At 33.2% G+C, this 13,552-nt stretch overlaps 1 protein-coding gene and 1 long non-coding RNA gene across 34 annotated transcripts in view; one reads left to right on the plus strand and one right to left on the minus strand.

The window, feature by feature from the left end:
• LOC145313990 (ubiquitin-conjugating enzyme E2 N) overlaps positions 1–13,552 on the plus strand; it is a 257,338-nt gene that overhangs the window by 237,832 nt on the left and 5,954 nt on the right. For all 33 annotated transcript variants that reach the window (XM_080153660.1, XM_080153663.1, XM_080153662.1 and 30 more), the window contains exons 2-5: positions 792–851; positions 11,969–12,055; positions 12,437–12,520; positions 12,808–12,993. In XM_080153660.1, the coding sequence (XP_080009786.1) occupies positions 799–851; positions 11,969–12,055; positions 12,437–12,520; positions 12,808–12,993 (410 nt within the window). In that variant the 5' untranslated portion in view covers positions 792–798. The remainder of the gene's footprint in view (positions 1–791; positions 852–11,968; positions 12,056–12,436; positions 12,521–12,807; positions 12,994–13,552) is intronic.
• Positions 1,513–8,850, minus strand: LOC145313994 (uncharacterized). The gene is made up of 2 exons (XR_013877591.1): positions 8,317–8,850; positions 1,513–7,698 (listed from the first exon to the last, which is right to left on the minus strand). It is a non-coding gene; the product is annotated as an uncharacterized LOC145313994 (long non-coding RNA).

The following is a 13,552-nucleotide window of genomic DNA, read 5'->3' on the forward strand; positions in this document are numbered from 1 at the left end:
TGTAAATCGCTTGTCCATACAGCTTTAAACGTTTTCAGGCACGTTTTAATCTATTCTTAAAATAATATTTAAATAAAACCCAAAGGGGCTAGATGCACAACCACTAAAAAATGAATATATAATAATGTTGATGTTATATACATCTCGTGTTCTCAAATAAAGTGAAACTTGCAGCTAACCAAAAAAAAGATACCCCAACATCTACACCTTTTACCCTACCCTCTCTTCATACTGGGTGGACTAACTGTCTAATAAATGAGTTCCGTATTAGCAACCTAAACTAACATTTTCTTATACACATGAATCTTATATTCATTACTTTAAAAAATCCAATAAATAAAATGTCGTCGTTTTTTTCAAATATCATGAATGCCGCGTAATATGTTGAATGAAACCTCAATCCTCAATGCCTCATTGTTTATATTTAGTAGCAACCGGTGCAAAATTACATTAGTTAATATAAATAGTTGCGGAAATCTACAACGCAATAGACGTTAAATTAACATCTGAATGATAAACAAAATTACCCCTTCTTTAATTGAAAATTTATGGTAGATAAGTTTTGATGTTGTTTTAACAACCATTCAAGATTTTAAAATATTTTAAGTGCTTTTTGAGAGAACGAAAATTAAACCATTATAATGTCCCTTCATGCTTGGTTATAACTACAATTTAAATTAAAGTAGTGTGGTAGCTAGAAGATACCTAAATTTTATTTTATTTATAACATGAAAATAAGATTTTCCTGAATTAATTTTCATTCAACTATTAACTAATTCTATACTTTTTTCAGTCAAAATGTCTCCAAGTCGAAGCAGATCTTTGAGTACTAGACGGCCGCGTCGCAGCAGGTAGAAATAATTTTGTACTACGTCTTTAAGGGTTAGCTACAACAATATATCAATTTATTAATATTTGGGTGTTATATCAGATGTTCATGCTGTCCTATTACACAGTGATACCTCGGAGTTGGCCATAACAAAACAATACCCCATCCCCTCCTACTGAATGAACGAAGTGACCAATAAATGAGGTCCACAAAGCAACCTAAATCGACGAAAAATTTCCCCTGTCAAGATATCCATTTTTCTTGAACCTGCATTGTCTTAACACTTACGTCAATATTGTCATAATTATTCAGAATTAATTCAACTCTCACACATTGATTAAAAAAGGAAATATCTCACGCCGTGGACATCTTACCTGGATTTTGACTGTTCTTCGTACTTCTAAGGTTCACTGGCAGTCTCCTAACCCTAGCTGATACAATTTGGCTGAAAATGAAATGTTACTTGCTTCGAAAACGAATAAGAAATAACCTAAACTAACTTACGGATTAGGGAGGAAAAAAGTGCGACGCCCTTGTGGCGTATAAATTAATTCAATTGTCTATACCATTATTAATGGTATTTAATCTAAAATTTCTTTAAATTTTTTCCTCCCTGATCTAATTCTTTAATCCCACTAACAGGGTGGGCGGGTATGGGTCATTTTGACTCGTTCAGAATAAAATCTGGAATTATTAAATTACACCTTTTGAATATATTGGAATTCACTACATATAAAGGTGAATCTAATACGTGTGATGATCACTAGTCAAAATCCAGGAAATCCCCAACCTCCTTGAAACATTATTGGTCCCAAGCAGGCCATGGACATCTTACCTGGATTTTGACTGTTCTTCGTACTTCTAAGGTTCACTGGCAGTCTCCTAACCCTAGCTGATACAATTTGGCTGAAAATGAAATGTTACTTGCTTCGAAAACGAATAAGAAATAACCTAAACTAACTTACGGATTAGGGAGGAAAAAAGTGCGACGCCCTTGTGGCGTATAAATTAATTCAATTGTCTATACCATTATTAATGGTATTTAATCTAAAATTTCTTTAAATTTTTTCCTCCCTGATCTAATTCTTTAATCCCACTAACCAAAATTGCGAAGCATCCCCTTCTTTTATTAGTTTAGGTCTAAGTTACCGAAGCAAGTATTCCCGTAGTTGGATTCTTTCTTTTTGCAGCCTTCAATTGAAATAAGCATATTTTTTTACATGTTACATGTTACTTTTTTTCTTGTGTTAAAATGACCAACAATTCAGGTGGTGACATTTTTATAAATATATATAGATAATACTGAAGAAACTATTTACGAGATTTATGCTTTAAGTTTACCCGTAATGGATAAAATCACAACTACCTCATTGTTATGTTTTCGTAAAAGTTAAAAATACAAGGTATAGCTTGTTTTGAATTAGAAGGTATTGCTATTTTTTCCTAAAATCATCAAGTACAGCAAAGCATCAATTGTAGTTGTCATTTCCTCATTTCCAAGATAAAGGTCTTAGCTCTGATAAAGAACATAAAAGTAAATTATTTAGCCAATAGCTTTAATTGCATGTTTAATAATATTCTAATAAGATGTGCTATACATCCCGATGGTCATGGGACGCTATAATCTATGCTAAGACATTAAAATATATAAATATATTGTTATGATCATTAGTCCCCACATGAAACTTTGGACAGTCCTTGTGTCTTGATTTTTTAAAACTTTGAATTTTGAATTTCTAGCATTGTTTTATTGTTTTTTTTACATTCACAGCCAATTTCCTACAAACCGCTATATTTTATAGCAGGTTTGGCTGTTGGTTGCTAATTACTTGAAAGTAATTCAAGTCTTGAAAATTTTGATAAACAAAATGGTTTTGGGAAACTTATAATATTTAAATTAACAATTATCTATTATTGCTAAGGTTATAACTTCGATGAATAACATAAATCTAAAATATTAACTTATTTATTATTAAGCTAAGTACTTCGAATTATTGAGATTTGCAGGAAGAATGAATTTTAACAATAATATTGAAAATTTCATTTATCTATATCCAAGTAATATTTGTGCCTTTTAGTATCAACTGCGAGAAAAGAAACTTTTCGTCAATGTTTGGTGTAAGATTTACTAGTTTTTTAATTTTTTACTTTGTTCGCTTTACTAAAAGGCCTTACTATAATTAAGGAATGTCTGTATGTCCTTCCGTTACGGTTTGCTCTTTAGCTGAAACTTGTTATAAGTTGTCCTCTAGATTCAACTTTACATGATCAGTTCTGTAACAGTTTCGTTTAGACAGAGTAGCAACTGTATAATCAATACCACAAAGTCTGTACGTTGATTTAAAACATGCAGATTTTTTACTTTTTAGCGACATTTTTCTTCTTATATAAGTATTTATCCTATTTCTTTTTGAAAATGATTCCTAGAACAGCTAGGTACAACATTATAATCACAGAATCTCTATAATTAGGTCCTACAAAAAATAAGCATGCTCTTAAACAGTATTTGATATTTCATCAATTTCAATACATACAATTTATTTTTGACTATTGAGTTTTCAATTTTAAGGATGCATCCCGTAGGTAATGGTATAGTTTATAGGTATTATATTTAAAAAGATCTAAGCGTTAATTTTTTTGTACGACAAAAATCCTCAAAAACAAAGAACTCCTGCATTTTGAAATGAAGGACGGAATTTAAGATATAATTGAAGTGTCCTATCTGTTTAAAACTCTGTGTGAGAATTAGTAAAAGGCAAGTAGATTATACATAGGTAATCTGACAGGGGAAAAATTGTTGACAATTTAAATTGTTAACATAGATATCATCTTTTGGTCAGATCGTTCATCCAATAGGAAGGGGGGGGGGAAGGTTGTTGTCATTTTAGCCAGCTACTACTTTTAATTTTGTTTCTGTTGCAAACTTTAATTTATCAGAGTGCATGATAATCTGGTGTAAGAACCAAATAAAAGGTAACTTCATAAGCATTAAAAAGTACTAAACACAAAGAATAAGGCAATAAATTCGTACAGTGTCTAATATTTTGTCTTATAGTAATATACTTCTGTTATAAGCTTCTTGCATACTAATCAATTTAACTCGACTTATTGTTAATATGGTAGAGTAATATCTATGGTTTAAGTTTCATTTCCAGAGATATTCTGCAGTCTAAAATTCACAGACATCAAGATTTTACAAATCGTATTTATAGGGTGTATGCAACAATTAATTTTGTCTAAACATGTTTCTATTAATTCCTTACATCATACTTAGTGCTGTAATAATACTACATGTTCCTCTTTGTGAGTTTAATTAAAACTGGGATGAAAACCAAAATTCATGTGTATTTCTGAAAAGATTATGATAGTTCTCAACTTATCTACATTCTGATATTAAAAAGTTGATCTACGGCTATATTTACTAAATGATTTTAGAAACTTGGATATCTATTAAATTTTGTGGGATTTGCCGTCTATATAATAGAGAATTAGACAGATAATTAATTACCTAGACAAAATAGAATCCGAAGAAAAATCTAATAACTGCTCGAAAATTAGGTTGTACTTTTTAGGGATAAACTACCAGTCCTCTTATGATATTAACTGATGGTATTGGTTAATATTAATATATCCCTTTATAGACATATGACTTCAAATTAATATTATACTGCATTAACTTTGTTCTAAATACAAGAAAATAAGCCTTTCCGGCCAATATATTATTTCGGGTTGTGGACTTACATATTACCTGTAACATAAGTTAAAATTCTACCAGTATAGAATATATTCTAAGGTAGTTAGAAGTAAATCTTTAAAGACATGCAATATTTATCTATTTCCAAAAGAACAATACTTCACGTGAAATGAATTAATCTTAATAGGGTAAAGGTTATCATTATCCAAGTGTCTATAAATAATTTATATTGCCAAATAATGAAGTTTTTTTATAAACTTCATAAATTTAAGAAAAATTGACAGCCTGCATATCAATGGTAATTAGTCGATAAACAGGCAAAACTAAAACAATATGCATATTTAGGTCAAGGGACCTTCAAGCTTTTATGTTTAGGGTTATTTATTTGCCAGTATTGTCCTAATGTGTCATTGTGTTTTGATCATTTTAAATGTTTTGATTTATCTTAGAATACAGGATATTAGGAGTGACTATGCACTTAATATTTGTAGCATCATACTGAGACGTTCACCAGATACCTATATTTCCGTACCAAAATCTCATCCTAATATGGGCTTAAAAATTAAAGTAGATAAAACCAAAACTTATGAAGCATCAGGTTAGTTGTAAAAAGAGTTCTTTATGAAAAGGCAAAATATTTCTATACTTAAATTGGAAGGTGCTGGAAATATATATTTTTAATAACTTTAAATAAAGGGAGAGGCAAAGGTTTTCCAACAAAAGATAAGGCAAAATTCATCGATAATTAGTAACTAAGCTACCCTATATCTCGAATAGTTCGTCCTTATTTCTTTCCATAAGAAACGGGGAGGGGAAACATTACTTTTTTTTTTAAATTTCCTATTTAATATAGGAAAATTCTTGTCTCATAATCATGAACAATATTTTAGTTAAAAAATATCAATTGCACGGAAAAAATTTACTTTCAACAACAGAACTTAGCTCTAGTTATTTTCAGAGTTGTTTTTTATTGCAATAGGAATTTTTGTCACAAATTATTTTGAATGATGTTTTTTTTGTGTTTTGACTTATATGGGCGCTTTTATCCTTGTTTATATCATATTCTGGATGGAACATTTAAGGAAAAATGACCTTGCTCTAAATTGTTACCCACCTTCCTAAACAATAGGTACACATCTTGCCATTATCCAAATCAGTCAAATAAAGGTTTCTTCTAAAAATACTTTTTATCGATCTTTTGTAAATATTAGTATAGGATGCATATCAATAATTTAAGGTATCCGGTCTACCAACAAGTAAAAAACAATAATATTTGTGGGGGCTAATGGATAGGTCGTCAATTTTACTAGGTTGACCCCCAACAACAGCTGAGAACCACGTATTGGTTTTATGATTTGAAAGAAAAAAAAATCATTTCGTAATTGGTATACCTAATTGATCCATTTATCAATATTTCATCGCTTATTAGCAGTTATTCGAATAACTTCCAATCATCAAATTAGAATCCTTATTTGAAAAATTTGTTTTCAATAAATGGTCAGTAAAAGGATCTGATCCCAAGAATAAATAGAGCAGGAAACTATTTCCTGAATAGTAGGTACCTACCTAATGTGTACAATAATTTATGAATTACCTAATGCAATTCTAAGTGAGAAAAAGAATATAAGCGATTGCCATTAATCACTAAATCTTAATATCTTCCAAAAAGTCAGAAGTTTTGTTTGTATATTTTATTGATTGCGATCAGAAAATTCACCCTAAGATTGTATAGGTAAATACTAGTAGGAGGAAGCATATATTTAAAAAAAAAAATCGGAAGGGGGGGGGGGGAATGGGTAAACTTGGATTTATTTAATGTGGATAAAGAAAAGAGTGACATTGAGGAATCTTCTAATTACTCAACTATCAAAAATTTGTTAGCTTAGTAAAAACAAAGCTTTTCTTTAAGTCTGGTCCTTCCGTCCGTACGTCCTTACGTACGACTGGAACGGATAGCATCTTTTGGTAGGTAAATTAGCATGTTAGAATTTTCCATCAATTTCAACTTTTGCATGGTGATCTATTAGATTAGGTATAATTTAGCCGACGTAGCGACTCTATAATCGTGACCAGAAAACCCGTATGTCCATTTTAAACATATTGATTATTTACTTTCCAACACAAAATCCATGTGATATTATCATCCGACTGATCTGACTTTATGGAACTGATTCCTAGGACAACACAGTAAAACGTTATAAGCGAAGCATCTCTATATCAAGTCCGCTAAAATGTAAGTATGTCCTCAAAATTTATCCTATATTTAGCAGTTCTCAGCAAATTAATTAACACTTTTGATTAGACTTTTAAAAATTCATATTCTGATAATTCTCAGTTTATAAACAGTACGGGTGTTAATGTTCGTTTGCCTATCGTTTTGGAGCTTCTCTTTTATGGAGGTTGTCATGTTTGATTAATTTTTGTAGGAAGAATTTCTCAATGATAAAGATTTGTAATGCTCAGAATCTTTAATATCTACAATTGCAGTTTCTCTATAATTGGATCTCTGTGAATATCTGACTGAATGAAAGAAACCACAAAATAATTGGGAGTTTCCAGTGGTCCTTTAAGAGTAGACCGTAGCGTATTTATTACTATAGATGCATTTAGCTCTTAATAAGGAGAAAATCCTAAGCATTAACTTTTGGTTGATTATATTTCATGTGCTATTTCGGTATCATGTTTCATAGAAACTGGCATTTTCAAGTTATGAGTAACTCATTGTTACAGCATTATCAATCTAGGGGGGGGGGGGGGGGAATCATTTTAAATTATATTTGATTCAAAATCCAGAACTTTATAATTTAAAACCAATAGGTAAGTCTCGAAAGGCACTGTACTTAATAATTGTCTTGATACCTTTTGTTTCCATAAAGATATTACAAGATGGTAAATATTGCAACCAAAATTCAACAAAAACAATAATGGTACTTACTCTGAGGACTTTCAACTTGATAAAAGAAATTTAATTTTACTCAAATTTTGAGAAAAATGTGACTAGTAACGGGGGAAAGCCAAATCCTTAGGTGGTGGTTTGAAGATCGTATTGGTGGTTTGAAGTTCATATTGCGGGTTTTTAACTCTATCTCCGTGAAATATAACTGAGAGCCAATTATCTCCTTCCATTTCTGAGTCATGGAATCTCGTTGTTCATTGATACATCTCTCCATATGATCTAGTTTCCAAAATAAAATTCTTTTTCTTTGATGAATTAAGGAAACCATAAAGGGGTAGATTCCCAAAGTGCATTTAAACTGGAATCTAGTGAACTGCATATTATTATTTTTTTAAAATTGTTTAAACTACCTCTATAAGCCTAGGTATGGTTTTAGTCTATTTTTCTGACCTTCCATATCCCTACTAATATAGAGGCTATAGATGCTAGGGGCACAGCCGTTAGTGCAACATAAATGGCTGTCTTGTTTCCATGATGACTTTTTTGGTGGTGTCTATTTGATTGCTATTTGTTGTAATATAAAATTATTTATGTTAAATGGCATTCTAGTAAAGTATGCATGCAAACAAACTTTTTAAATGCGCTTTATGCAACTATCCCTATATTTTATCTGGATAGTATGGATACTTAGTTTAAACTATGAGTAGGGTCTTGAAATTTAACTAAAAATTATTAAGGGAATATTCAGACATAAAGGAAATTGCTTTCCAGAGGAAATATAAAACGAGATAAATAAAGAAGGGGTGAGGGAAGGTAAAGGGGGGGGGGGTTCAAGGGTTGTATTAAATTGGGTATTACCAGATAAAACAAACCAAATTACAGCAATAGAATTTAAACCTGAGAAGTGGCTTAAATCAAAGAATCATTCCTTGTTCTGATAGAATAGGCATTATCTTTACCCAGTCTTTCTGGGTATCCATAGATTTCGGCTTGAAAGTTGGCCATCCTTGCTTTAGGTTATCTCCAGATTTCGTCATATCTAGAATAATAGAATGAATGTAAGGTAGCTTGTCTTAAACTGGCATCTGACAATACAGGTGATTTAAACAAAATATCAATGTGCTTTGAAAATTATTATTTCTTTATTGATATCACTCAATGAGGTCCATAAATTAAAATGTAAACAAAATACTTTTAAGGGTAAACAGAATAAAAGAGGGAATGTGTTGGGGAGGGAAGGGGGCTCTAATAGACCTCCAGAATATTACAACAGTCCAATCATTGAATAAAAATAAAATTGTCATCCTAATGCCAGTTTTCAGGTATAAATTGTCATTTTCGGGAAGTCCCTTCCCTTCATTTTTGGGAAGTCACTTCCCTTCATGTTAGGGAAATCACTTCCCTTCATTTTTGGGAAGTCACTTCCCTTCATTTTCGGGAAGTCACTTCCCTTCATTTTCGGGAAGTCACTTCCCTTCATTTTCGGGAAGTCACTTCCCTTCATTTTAGGGAAGTCACTTCCCTTCATTTTAGGGAAGTCACTTCCCTTCATTTTAGGGAAGTCATTTCCCTTCATTTTAGGGAAGTCATTTCCCTTCATTTTAGGGAAGTCATTTCCCTTCATTTTAGGGAAGTCACTTCCCTTCATTTTAGGGAAGTCACTTCCCTTCATTTTAGGGAAGTCACTTCCCTTCATTTTAGGGAAGTCACTTCCCTTCATTTTAGGGAAGTCACTTCCCTTCATTTTAGGGATGGCACTTCCCTTCATTTTAGGGAAGGCACTTCCCTTCATTTTCGGGAAGTCACTTCCCTTCATTTTCGGGAAGTCACTTCCCTTCATTTTAGGGAAGGCACTTCCCTTCATTTTAGGGAAGGCACTTCCCTTCATTTTAGGGAAGTCACTTCCCTTCATTTTGGGAAGTCACTTCCCTTCATTTTAGAGAAGTCACTTCTCTTCATTTTAGGGAAGTGACTTCCCTTCATTTTAGGGAAGTCACTTCCCTTCATTTTAGGGAAGTCACTTCCCTTCATTTAGGGAAGTCACTTCCCTTCATTTTAGGGAAGTCACTTCCCTTCATTTTTGGGAAGTCACTTCCCTTCATTTTAGGGAAGTCACTTCCCTTCATTTTAGGGAAGTCACTTCCCTTCATTTTAGGGAAGTCACTTCCCTTCATTTTAGGGAAGTCACTTCCCTTCATTTAGGGAAGTCACTTCCCTTCATTTTAGGGAAGTCACTTCCCTTCATTTTAGGGAAGGCACTTCCCTTCATTTTAGGGAAGGCACTTCCCTTCATTTTTGGGAAGTCACTTCCCTTCATTTTGGGAAGTCACTTCCCTTCATTTTAGAGAAGTCACTTCCCTTCATTTTTGGGAAGTCACTTCCCTTCATTTTGGGAAGTCACTTCCCTTCATTTTAGAGAAGTCACTTCTCTTCATTTTAAGGAAGTCACTTCCCTTCATTTTAGGGAAATCACTTCCCTTCATTTTAGGGAAGGCACTTCCCTTCATTTTAGGGAAGTTTTTTCCCTTCATTTTAGGGAAGGCACTTCCCTTCATTTTTGGGAAGTCACTTCCCTTCATTTTGGGAAGTCACTTCCCTTCATTTTAGGGAAGTCACTTCCCTTCATTTTTGGGAAGTCACTTCCCTTCATTTTGGGAAGTCACTTCCCTTCATTTTAGAGAAGTCACTTCTCTTCATTTTAAGGAAGTCACTTCCCTTCATTTTAGGGAAATCACTTCCCTTCATTTTAGGGAAGGCACTTCCCTTCATTTTAGGGAAGTCACTTCCCTTCATTTTAGGGAAGTCACTTCCCTTCATTTTAGGGAAGTCACTTCCCTTCATTTTAGGGAAGGCACTTCCCTTCATTTTCAGGAAGTCATTTCCCTTCATTTTAGGGAAGTCACTTCCCTTCATTTTTGGGAAGTCACTTCCCTTCATTTTAGGGAAGGCACTTCCCTTCATTTTAGGGAAGGCACTTCCCCTCATTTTAGGGAAGGCACTTCCCCTCATTTTAGGGAAGGCACTTCCCTTCATTTTAGAGAAGTCACTTCTCTTCATTTTAGGGAAGTCACTTCCCTTCATTTTAGGGAAGTCACTTCCCTTCATTTTAGGGAAGGCACTTCCCTTCATTTTAGGGAAGTCATTTCCCTTCATTTTAGGGAAGTCATTTCCCTTCATTTTAGGGAAGTCATTTCCCTTCATTTTAGGGAAGTCATTTCCCTTCATTTTTGGGAAGTCACTTCCCTTCATTTTTGGGAAGTCACTTCCCTTCATTTTGGGAAGTCACTTCCCTTCATTTTAGGGAAGTCACTTCCCTTCATTTTAGGGAAGGCACTTCCCCTCATTTTAGGGAAGGCACTTCCCCTCATTTTAGGGAAGGCACTTCCCTTCATTTTAGAGAAGTCACTTCTCTTCATTTTAGGGAAGTCACTTCCCTTCATTTTAGGGAAGTCACTTCCCTTCATTTTAGGGAAGGCACTTCCCTTCGTTTTAGGGAAGGCACTTCCCTTCATTTTAGGGAAGGCACTTCCCTTCATTTTAGGGAAGACACTTCCCTTCATTTTAGGGAAGTCACTTCCCTTCATTTTAGGGAAGTCACTTGCCTTCATTTTAGGGATGTCACTTCCCTTCATTTAGGGAAGTGACATCCCTTCATTTTAGAGAAGTCACTTCCCATTCTTGGTGTACTTTGGTCCACTGAGGTTTTGTTTTAGGGAAATCACTTCCTTTCCCTAGTGGACTCTGGTACATCGAATCCGCAGCTTTGTTTTGAAAGGGGTATATTAACAAAATTTCTAACTTTTGAATTTAAGAATTGTGAGAGGATTCCTTGATTGAAAACATTTTGCGATTATATATGAAATCCATTTAAATGGGTTTATTATAGGACAACATAGTAGGGTATATGTATAAAATTATTTTACATAGACGACAAAGCTGCAGATTTTAAAATCAATTTTGGAGAAATATCTTAGGTACCTTATATAGGGGACTCAGGTCCACCAAGATATTGAGATGAATACTTACTTTCCTTGGAGAGCCCAAAGATTTGCAATGGTTTTAAATTAAAATCGGGTTCATTATATATATATATTCACAGTTTCATTATATTCCTCGATTTCAGTAAAATCTGGAATTATTAAATTACACCTTTTGAATATATTGGAATTCACTACATATAAAGGTGAATCTAATACGTGTGATGATCACTAGTCAAAATCCAGGAAATCCCCAACCTCCTTGAAACATTATTGGTCCCAAGCAGGCCACAAGAAAATGCTAATTTCGTGGAGAGCGAAGCGGGGGTCAAACTAGAAGTGGATTTAAACCTTCATTTATTGGATACATATTCCCTTACGTGCTAAAACTTTTCGGTTCTTTAGTTTTTGTGGAAAAATATACCTTCAGACGAAGAGATATATATCGTTATACTCTGTGTTGAAACTACTTGCTGGTTTTAAAAATATGTTTAATGATTCTTTGAAAACTATAGGTACATTTTAATAAAATTCTTAATTTTGTATGAAATTATATTTGATGTGAATTGTAGGTCCTATTCTGGTTCTCCGTCGCCGCCTGGCATTGCTTCAAGGGATTACAAAACAAGATCTAAATCTGGATCTTTTTCTGGCTCAAGGTGAAGCATTTTTAACAATGATCATACATCAGGGATCTAAAGGGATAAGAAATTAGCCGACAAAATAACCCCTATAAAACGTTTGGACACTCAACTTAATGAACTAACCAATCAAAATTCTATAAAAGTCTCCAAAATTTTTAAACAACGAATATAAAAAAAGTTGGTGTAAAAAGTTAGGGACTAGTGTAAAGTATAAAAAGTATCTTAAGAATTTAAATTTTTTTTTAAATTAAGTATTAGGTCCTAACTTCAAACTAAGTTGATGTTTTAATAAAAGTTTTTTAGGCATATTTAGAAATTAGTCAGACTTTTTGTCATTTATTGTGTGAAAATAATAACGAAAGAATTTGTATTTTTGAATTACGTAAATTTTTTAAGGTCACGATCAAGGGATCGTAGAAGGTCACGTTCACACAGAAGAACAAGGTCAAGGTCAAGATCTCGTGGTGACAGAGACTCCAGGTATTGCAGCTAAAAAGGACCATTGCATTTTGGGATCTAGGTTAGACTAAGGTTTGTAGGTAGTAGGTTAATGTTATTGGTAGAAAAGTCTGGACACTACATGTCCATGATAAAGGAATACCGATCCGCTTTGAATTTCCAATCATGAATATTATTGATAGATTATTTTCAATGCATGTATTTTTTTAGGTTATGTTTCTATTTAATTTTTATTTAAGCGTAGGTAATACTGATAATTGTATTATAAATTTTGTATGATTATACATAATATTATATTTTTTTTCTAGAAGCAAGGCCAAAGATTACAAGATGGTTGTTCCCCGAGGAGATAGAGAGCAGCCGGACCCAAACAATTGCCTCGGAGTTTTTGGTCTCAATCTCAAAACTACAGATGATGATTTGGATTATGCATTCGGCAAGTTTGGACCTCTGGATAAGGTTGTTCTTGTTCTTGATGGACCTGCTGGTAAAACGTAAGTTATTATTTATTTTAAATTGCTCAAAAATATCTTAAGCAGAATAAGTGGATCTACTGCAGTTCACGGTAAAATATTGCTGGTAACGAATATTGCCAAAAATCTATAAATTTTAAAGGCTGCTAGCTGCCAAACGGCTGAACGTACAGATCATTCCTGCACACTGTTTTAAGCGGCATAAGAAGGCCTACAAATAATCTGGAATAGCCATAAATCAATAATGCATAATTATCTTGCATTGCAGAGAAATGCGCGAAAAAAAACCTAATTTACGCGTTTTTTCTTCAGTGAAGATTTCCCTGTGCATCATTGAATCTTGGCTATTCCAGATTATTGGTAGGCCTTCTTATGCCGCTTAAAATAGTGTGCGGGTTTGATCTCTACGTTCAGCCGTTTGGCAGCTAGCGGCCTTTAAAATTCATAGATTTTTTGCAATATTCGTTACCAGCAATATTTTACCGTGAACTGCAGTAGATCCGAATAAGTTGTATTTATAAGCAGATTGCTTTGGACTTGTTTAATTTTCAGATTAAATAAAGGGAGATGAGTTAAAGAT

The sequence above is a fragment of the Acartia tonsa genome, chromosome 3 (genome assembly GCF_053477335.1).
Source record: "Acartia tonsa isolate MP-2025a chromosome 3, ASM5347733v1, whole genome shotgun sequence".
Taxonomy (NCBI): Eukaryota; Metazoa; Arthropoda; class Copepoda; order Calanoida; family Acartiidae; genus Acartia; species Acartia tonsa.